The 9496-nt window shown below is 51.5% G+C and overlaps 1 protein-coding gene across 1 annotated transcript; it reads right to left on the reverse strand.

Annotated features, from left to right (window-relative positions):
• Window positions 1-490: 490 nt before the first annotated feature.
• PHOX2B (paired like homeobox 2B) lies at window positions 491-3784 on the reverse strand. Its single transcript, XM_022567142.2, has 3 exons — window positions 2998-3784; window positions 1959-2146; window positions 491-997 (listed from the first exon to the last, which is right to left on the reverse strand). Exons 1-3 carry the CDS (start codon window positions 3236-3238, stop codon window positions 491-493), a joined length of 936 nt encoding a protein of 311 aa, XP_022422850.1. The 5' UTR covers window positions 3239-3784.
• Between the last annotated feature and the right edge of the window lie 5712 nt (window positions 3785-9496).

Here is a 9496-nt window from a genome sequence, read left to right on the forward strand (position 1 = left end):
TAATTTGGGGGAGTTTTGATTACTTTTTTCTTTTTCTAAGCAAGTCACTGAGTTGGTTGTGGCCTCCCACCCCTCTCTCCCTGTCACCCTTCTCGGGCCACAGACACACATTCCCCGAGACAGACATACACCGACACGCAGACACAGCCCCCTGAGATTCCCCCCGAGTCCAGGCCGCGCCGCTCACACCTCCCCGGCGGCAAGCGGAGCCCTGGCCCGTCTGCGCGGCCCTGAGGCAGGTGCGAAGCCAGGGAGGTGTGTTGTTTGGTTTGGTTTGGTTTGGGGTTAAGGAAGGGGGTAGGAGTGGGGTTGAAATGGAGGCGACGCCGTTTTCTCTTTATTCTTATCGCGATTACTTTAGGCTCTCAAGGAAAAAGCCACGGCAGCAGCGACAACAGCCTTGGGCCTACCCGCTCGCCCACTCGCCCGCCAGGCCCCGGCTCGCCCGCTGCCGCCGCCGCCGCCGCCGCCGCCGCCGCAGGATCCCAGATCAGAACATACTGCTCTTCACTAAGGCGGCTTTGGCACCGTTGGGTCTTTGGAGCGAAGATAGGACGCTGGCGAACGGGCCCCCGAGCGAATCCGGAATGGAGGTGATGGGCCCGGGGCCGGGAGCCCAGCCTTGTCCAGGGCCCCCGGCCGCAGCCAGGCCTCCGGCCGCCGCCGCCGCCGCCGCCGCTGCCGCCGCTGCAGCCGCCGCCGCCGCCGCCGCAGCGCCGCTCTTGCCGGGTTCGCCTCCCGGCCCCGCCGCCCCTGGGGCTCCTGCGGGGCTGGGCCCGCCGCCGCCGCCGCCAGTCGCCCCGCAGCTGGGAGTGGGGTTGGGGTTGGGTCCCGGGCCCCCAGTGCTGTCCGGATCAGTGCTCTTGGCCTCTTTGCTCTCGTCGTCCCGGGAGGAGTCGGACTTCTTTCCCGAAGAGCCGTTCTTGGCCGCGGCCGCTGCGGCCGCGGCCGCGCGCTCCTGCTTGCGGAACTTGGCGCGGCGGTTCTGGAACCACACCTGGCCCGAGAGGAGAAGAGAGGCGGCGAAGCAGCAAGAGAAAGAAGCAAACGGGAAAGAAAAGCGGTTAGGGCGGCCCACGTTCCATTTCAGCTTGTTTTAAACTCCACGCGCCGCGGATACTCCCGCGCCTGTGGCTGGTGCATCCTTTGAGAAACTTTCTTAGGGCGACTTGAGCATGTCCCGGAAATGGTGGCTTGCAGGAGAGGTGAAAAGGCTGCAGCTCCCAGAAAGGCCCTAAAATGGAAGCCCTTATTTGGACGGACCTTTGCTCAGTCTACTTCCTGAGCCACTCCAAACTCGCCATAGCCTCTAGGCCTCAGGTCTCAAGTTAAACTCTGAGTGGTAGACAGAAGGCGGGGGTGGGGGGGTGGGCTCTGGGCTTGGGGCCTACTGCCCTTCTTGGCCTTTGGACCTGGAAGAGCTAGCGTTGGTGCGTACCGCCCCTCCATTGGGGGGCTCACGGGCAGAGCCGTCACGGCCAGCTCTTGAGCGCACCTGTGTCCCTAAAAGGTTAGAGTACCGCGCGGATCTTGACCTACATAGAATCCCAGACCCTTTGCAAATCTGCTGCAAGTCACAGTTCCCGGGAAAATGCACCTGTACCTCTACGCCATTAGCTCCGAGTTAAAAGCTCTTGAGTTAGGAGGGATTTGGCAAAACTACTTGTACTACGGAGGCAAAGTCTGCACTCCTCCCCCAGGGCACTCACTCCCTGTCCCCGAAATGGCTCTCCCATGGCCCCTGAATGCCTCTGCGGCGCTAGCTGGGGTGGGAGCACTTTGCAGCTGCGAATTTATAGCCAAGAACGCGCTCCCTAAACCTTACTCGCGCGCACGGCCCCTCCGGACCTGGCCTCTCAGGAGAGGCCGGAGAGCTCGGACCTTCAGTAGAATCACCCGCCCTGAACCCCTGCCCCGCGCGATGCTGCAAAGCCGGATCGGCTTCCGGGCGCGCGTACCTGGACTCGCGCCTCGGTGAGGTCGATCTTCAGGGCCAGCTCCTCCCGGGTGTAGATGTCGGGGTAGTGCGTCTCCGCGAAGACCCTCTCCAGCTCTTTCAGCTGCGCACTAGTGAAAGTGGTGCGGATGCGCCGCTGCTTGCGCTTCTCGTTGAGGCCGCCGTGATCCGTGAAGAGCTTGTAAGGAACTGGAGGACAACAGAGGGGACAGAGTATGAGCAAAATGGTCTGGAGCGCGCGAGCCGCAGAGCCGGAATGTGGGGACTCCAGAGGTCAGGTGGTGCTGGAGCCGCCGCCGCCGACACCGGCGCGGGAGAGTGGCCGAGAGGAGCTGGCGAGAAAAACCCGAGCAAATTAGCTATACACGGAAACAGGAGCGCAGACTTCGGGCTGTGGTGGGGTCCCTCCGGGCACAAGCGCCTTTGGATGGGTTGAAATAGCGCGCTGGAGACGGCTGAAGGCCGGGGACACGGGAATGCTTTGATGAGGAAGAACGAGAGAGGAAAAGGTTCCGAAAACCTCAGTCGGAATATCAGGAAGCCAGGGATGAAGTTACCAAACCCTCCCACAGTTGAAACTTTTTATTTCTCAAAAGTTGACCCGGCCCAAAAGTTGGGGGATAGCGCTGCAAAAAGAAAAGAAAAGAAAAGAAAGAAAGAATCAGAAAAATGACCCGCCAAAGAGGTGTGAGCCGCTGTCGGATCTTAAAAAAAGAGACACTGCCAGTAATGAGCTTTACTCTTTGTTATTTAATTATTTTCTAAGCTTTACGTCTCATCGCAAAGTAAATAAATTATGCCTATCATTTTGGCAGCTTAAGATAATTTTGTTGGCGGTTCGGGTGTGACTAGGATAGTGTAACCCTGTAAGTGAATTACCCCTCCCTGCAATCGCTTCTAACGTGATAAATTCTTTCATTTGTGTAAGCAAATTTCGTTTGGTAAATACTAAACACATTTCCATTTTCAAATGCAATCAAGGCTTCCTATATACAAGCGGAAAGGCGGCTTCCTCAGCTGAGAAAGCTGGCGGTCCTTACCTGCGGCGTACGGACTGCTCTGGTGGTCCCTGAGGGTGCCGAGGCTGCAGGATCCTGGCGTGAGGGACGGGCAGCCGGACGTGGCCCCAAAAGTGGTCCTTATCGGGTTATACTGGAAGCCACTGGCCTGGCTGCAGGAACTGAAGTCAGCATAGGCTGAAGCCAGGCTCGAGGTGTCCATCCCGGCCATACAGGACTCGTAGGCAGAGGAATTGAGGTAAGAATATTCCATTTTATACATTGAAAAGGCTCTGGATGGCTCAGCCAAGTGGAAAAATGAAATAAAAGATGAGTATGGAGAAGGTGGCTGGAGTGGGGAGATGTGCACAGCTCAACGCCTGCCTCCAAACTGGCCTCCTTACTACCAGCAGAGCCTAGTTTTATGAAAAAGCCTCCTATGAGATGCCTTGTCTGAGGTCTCTAGAGCATATAGTCCTCATAATAAACTTGGCTCTTTCCACTTGGACAATAGCAAAGCGGTTGGTCTTATTGCTGGCGCTTTTTACATGACAATAACTCATCCGTCTATTGGGCTGGCACTGGGGAACTGAGCTGTCCAACCTCCCTATCATTGATTCCTGCATCTCTAATTAGAATTTAATACCACACCATTACGCACTGAGCCCCTGATCCTCCCTTCTAACCAGCTCCCTGCCCTTTAATTCAATCACACTACTTGGAAATAATGAAAGTTGGGTGACGATTCTCCCTGATCCAATTTCCCTGAGCTTTTAAGCCTTTTTAACTGATCATATACCTTAGGCATAAATTGAGATAGTGTGTGTGTTTTCCCCCTTCTTCTCTCTCTCTCTCTCTCTCTCTCTGTCTCTCTCTCTCTCTCTTTCTCTCTCTTTTTCTCAGTTAGGGAGAACAAACCTTGATGTCATAGAAAACCTGTTTTGTAAGAGCGTTACACGCTCAATTTAACAACAAGCCTACCCCCTGAAGTGCATGAAATGTTATAAAGCACTAGGACATTGGCAAGACTCAGGCGCCCTGTAACATAGAGTAAGTGGGCCAAGTATGTGAACGATAAGTGGATTTCTTTAAAATACACCTGGTAGAGGGTTTTTTTTTTTTAAAAAAAGCATCTTATAAATTGCATTTCTTGTCTTGGCTTAATGTGCTTTTCTAGAGACTCCGCTTACCCAGCCATTTAAAAAATGAAAGAACATCCAGGTAAAGCTCTTGAACATAAAACATCTGGACTCTCAACCAATGGCTTCTTTGCGCTCAGTTCTGGGTTTTTCTCCATTAGCGTGAGGTTTGCATTTTGTTGGCTTGTGTGGTAGTTGCTTTTAATTACTCTGTTTAACCGGCAAGCGGGCATGAAGTGTCCCCAAATGTGCCTCCTCTTCCATTCCTCTCGGGTGCTCTCCTTTCTTTCTTTTTTTTTTTCCGCCTTCAGTTTTTCAGGTACCCACAATTCTCCAAAGACCCGAACCTTCGAAAGAGGATTGCTGTCTGCTTGCCCTTTAGGTTTGCTGACTGCAGTGAATGAAATCCTTGCTCTTTAAATGCACAGGCTCCAGGTCGGGGACTTTTCTTGTCCAACACCCCAGGCCCTTGGGTGCTGGCAGCGAGGCACAGACAAAGAAACGAGCGATTTGTGGACCTCGGTGGCCCCATGATTTAAGCGGAGGGTAATTTTCATTTGGTTCGTTAGGCTCTAGCAGAATAAGGGAAACTATTTCATTAAATCCTTCCTCTCGGTGGACAAGAGGAGGAATGCTTAGTTGAATCGCCGTGTGGTGTAAACAAACCCTGGATATTTTATATGAATTAAATGTGCACATAATTAGTTTTATTGCATTCATTACCCCCTTTATGTGCTCTGTAACAAGTCAGTAATTAAAGTAACAAACTCATAAAGTCTTTATAGGGGCATTTAGGCGTTCAGTGTTTGCCGAACTAAGTGATTTAATTCGATGCTAGTGCCGGGGAGTGGATGGGCGCCCGCTCTCCACTGCCACTGTGTTTTATTGCGCACTAAACTGCAGCGGACGCCGTAATGGATTAAAGAGGGACAGCGGCCCCCCAACCTCGTGCTTCTCCGCTGGGTGAGTTTCAGGCTGATTTCAGGTGATGGCTCGTCCTCTGGACATGAGGAAGCACTGAAGTCGGGAGTGCAGGCGGTGGGACCCGCCGAGGAGCTTGGTGATAGTTTTATGGGGAGGGCTGATAGTTTTATTGCAGTTGTATGTTGTACAATGCGTATTTGATAAAGAAGGGCCCTTGGTGACCACTGTGCACTTTTTTGTGCACGGGGTGAAATGAAAATAAATGTGTACAAGGTTGTACCGCGGCGGGAAACAAATTGCAGCGCTCTAAATGGTTCTTCTTTATGGTCACCAGACAAGAGGAGAAAAGAGATGCAAACATCTGTCTTCAGTCCCCTAAACCTAAAGGCCAGCAAAGACGGATGCGAATCCAAGTGTTATTACTGTGGGGATTTGTCTTTTTTTATCTCGCTCTCATGAATATGAATCTGCCTTTGGATCGGGAGGCGGCTGTGCCCCTTCGGACGCTGCACATAGACTTTCCCCACCCTGACTTACCCCCCCTGCCCCCCCCGACCCCGACCCCCGCCCCGGGAGGTGGGGGATAGGTTGTCAAGCACAAGGCTGCAATTGTCCAGGTTTCTCTTGGACTTTTCAGGGGAGCTTCCTGGCTCTCCCAACGCGACACCGCCGCCCCAGGCGCACACTCGCGGGATGTGGATGCTGGGAGCACAGGCCTGCGTGGCACCCCGCTAGCCCGCTCCTCCCGCTTATTAGGGGTTTAAGCGCTTCTGCAGAGAAGAGAAAGTGTCCTGGAGGGGATGCGTTTTGGCTCCAAGGCCCACGCTTGTCAATAATCAGGCTCACACCTCTCTTGGTGCCCGCGCCTGGGCGCACCCGGGGTTGTGTCTCAACTGGGTATAGAGCGCACGCGCCCCGCGCCGCTGCTCCGCGCCCGGGCCCGGCCCTACACCCGAAATGAGTGCCGGCCAATCCCCCTTAGGGTCCTAATTTGCAGACAGTTCCCAGACCCCATTGGGGCGGAGGCGGACCGCGAACCTGGAGTGTACGGGGAGCTGGGAGGAGCGGGGTTTATTTCGGCCTCTTTTGAGGATGAGTCTTCGGTGAAGATGTAGAACTTTGGTGTTTAGTCGGTGCCTGGAGGCAGTTCCTGTGCGCAGAGGAGATTGGCGTGGGGAGTGAGGTGTGCAGCTCAGGGGAGCTGGGTGTTGAAGAGGCGTCGGAGGGTGACTCCTGGAGAAGACGAGGACCGGGGGGAGGAGCCCGCCAAGGGGCGAGGGCGAGGGAAGTGCGAGGCCGCGGGGGCGCCCGGGGGAGCCGCCGAGGGGCAGGCCCAGCAGCTGCCAGTGCAGGGCACCGGCTCGCGCTCTCCGCTGCCCCCGGGCCCGCCCGGCGCCGGGTCTCTCCCCGCCCTACGGTCCGAGGCTCCCACCGGCCTCGAATCCCAGCCTCCTCCGACCCACCGCGCCCACCCTCTCCCAGGTGCCGGGCCCGGCCCCGGCCTGTCTGCAGGCGCCCCCTGGTGCCTGGTCTCGCTGGCTCAGGATGCTGTGCGCCTCCTTCTCTTTGTACCAGGAGACCTTTCGGCACCGGCACCGCACGGTCCGATGAACGAATGAGCTTGACTTCATTTTCCCCTTTGTAGGCCTTGTAGGTTTAGTTTGTTCCGTGTTACTGTCCCTCTCTTCGCCCCACCCCCCCATCATCCCTGGCCCATCGTCCCCTGTGCGGGTCTTTTGTGCCCCGTGATCCTGATTCTGACCCGAAGATGAAAGGCGTGAGGGGCTGGGCCAGGCCGGAGCCCCAGCCCCAGCGCCCTGTTTTGTTCCCAGTTGTGCTTTCTACACGCGAGCTGTCCCCTAAAAGTTGTACCAAATGGTTAATTTAATTATTCCAACTATAGACCAACTGCTTCAGCAGCCTCCACCACGCGTCTGGGAGGAAAAAAGAAACCATCTATAAGAAATAATCTAATAAAAGTGAAGTGTAGAAAAACCCCTCCTGATTTTCAACCGGCACAAATAGAATTAGAGCTTCAGCATCCTTTTCCCAAACAGACCTTTTGTCCAGATCACAACTTCAGCCAACCAGCAATGTGTACAGTGCCCGCTATTTATTTTAATAGAGGCGGTGGGTAGCGAGATGGATTGATAGATAAATGGCCACATGGATAGATGGATGGTTTGATCTATCTTCCTATGACTTCTCTTTCTTAATATGTGTACACGGTTGATTTTTTTTTCCCCTGCTGATTTTCTGAATCAATAATGGAAAGGCAATGCTATGTGGTAAAAGCGGGGGGGGGGGGGGAAGGCCATTTAGAGCACAAAAAAGGGAAGAGACTACCAGCATATATACCATGAGAAAAAAAATGTTTACATGCTACCAAGTACCAAATGAAAAAGGTTGAAAGTTTAAAAGAAACTTTTCTTTCCTTTTCTTTGCCATTCATAGGAGGGTTTCTTTTTCTTCTTCTTTTTTTCCTTGAAAGTCAGAAAGAATGTTAGAAGACAAGGAAACAAAACAGCAAACAAAATGCCATTGTATTGTAGTAGCAATTCATGGGAAAACGTTTGTCAGCCTCCTAATGCCTCACTCCTTGGAGGCTGTTTTACCACAGGCAAAGCACAATAACATGGGAATGAATAAAATATTAAATACCAGTGAGAGTTTCAGAGGAATTTTCTTTTTGATTGCTTTATTTAATGCTGCGTCCAAATTACCCCAGCACAGGAAAGCCACTGTCCACCAGAGGCTCAACTCAGAACCAACAGTTCTCTCAACCAGAGAATTAAAAAATAAATTTGTCCTTGGGTTTCTCCAAAAGATTGCTGCAGGCAGCAGTCTTTCCCACTCACCTGCACTAAGAAAATAACACAGACAGGATTTACTTCCCCAGAACATAAAAGGAAACCAGCCACAGCATCCCCAAGTGTGAAGATCCACTGATATAGACATTCTCCTAGCACTTTAGAATTTTAACATACTTTCCATATTTTAATACACATGTTTCATAATAGAAACTCTTTGTATTTCTGGCACTGTGAGACAGTTATTAACTAATAAACAATAGCATATGCAAAGCAATTAACACAGTGCTTGGCACCTGGAAAGAATCCAGTGAATGTTAGCCACCAGTACTGTGATGGTGATGGTGATAATGATGTTGGTAGAGTCTCCTTGAATTGCATACTAAATACTTGGCTTTGTGATTTGGATGGTGTACGGACAACGTCTTTTCTATTGTATATTTATAATGCATGTGGAAGAGGGTGGACAAATCATAGAGCATGTTCCAGGACATCAGATGGGAGAAAATAAGGCAACCAGGCAGAAAACTTCCATCTTTTAGGAATTCACCCGAAAGCATGTATGTATACAAATTAATTCTATGTTTTATCTTACATTATGCACAGCATTTATGCATGATTAAGGTGGTGCTTTACTCCCATATGTAAATATTATGTGTTCAGGGTCATGTCACTTTAAAAGGCACTTGCCCTGGGTGAGCTGTGTGAGTTTGGGTTAAAGCTTGATGAGTAAGTCATAGATGGTGTCTCTGTATTTGAATGAACTTCGGAGGCACTCCATGTGTAAGTGCTATTCTCTAAATAGGCGGTGGGGTACAGATCCCCAGTATCCATCCTTTTAAGGACGTCATCATGGAAGAGGCCAGCTCTGCTCCTCTCCTCTCCTCCACACCTCCCGCATGCTATGATTAGCAGAAGCGACTGCCTGTTACCTTTTTTGCTGGAGTTTAGCTAATAGTAGTAACATCTGCTGGGCTGGTGGTGGAGGAGACATGGGGTATTTGATCGGAGTCACAGATGTAAAAGTGACATCTGCTTGCAACAAAGAAAGGAGAGACAAAATTAAATTAGGCAGGGAGGCCTCTCTGAACCCCCCCAAAAAAATCTATTTGAAAAAGGAGGGAAAAAATAATCATGAGCCCTGACCAAGCTCACAGGGTGCAGAAGAGCACTTGCAGAGAGGATCATGAGTTTCTGGACCAGCGGCTGCCAGAATAACTGGAGTAGCAACATCCAAACGTAGCAGGTCCTGAAACCTTAAAGGCATCTTTTCATGCTCCAAAGAATAGAGTCAGGTAAGATCGTCCTTCTCGGCTGAGAATGTCTTGACCTGTGTCAGTATCGTATGGGTTGAGAAATCACTTTCAGGTTGAAGACAGGAAGAAGGTAAAGACAAAGCCTCTTGGGTGGATAATAGCACAGAATATTTTGAGATGAGTTTGGACAGAAACAGATTTTTATTTCATAGCTATGTTAAAACTCCTACTGCCAACAACTAAGAATGAGCCACTTCTTACTGGGCTTAGAGGATTGTATTTGGCAGTTAAAACCTCCATGCCTGAAATAAGGCTCAGTTAGAAGGGGAGGGTGGTATAGAAAGAGAATGTTCAACACCCTCCCAACCATGGTGCTAGTAAACCACAGCGATACAAAGGGGCATCCCTCCTC

Source organism: Delphinapterus leucas, chromosome 5, assembly GCF_059928025.1.
Source record: "Delphinapterus leucas isolate spDelLeu-1000000601 "Yukka" chromosome 5, BTC_Dleu_Yukka2, whole genome shotgun sequence".
Classification (NCBI taxonomy): domain Eukaryota; kingdom Metazoa; phylum Chordata; class Mammalia; order Artiodactyla; family Monodontidae; genus Delphinapterus; species Delphinapterus leucas.

Bases quoted from the DNA above. Each gene is read 5' to 3' on its own strand.
- PHOX2B (XM_022567142.2), bottom strand. From the start codon at position 3,238: ATGTATAAAATGGAATATTCTTACCTCAATTCCTCTGCCTACGAGTCC. The intron at 2,147-2,997 runs GTAAGGACCGCC...GTTGTCCTCCAG, and splicing joins GAGCAGTCCGTACGCCGCAG to TTCCTTACAAGCTCTTCACG. The intron at 998-1,958 runs GTACGCGCGCCC...CTCTCGGGCCAG, and splicing joins TCACCGAGGCGCGAGTCCAG to GTGTGGTTCCAGAACCGCCG.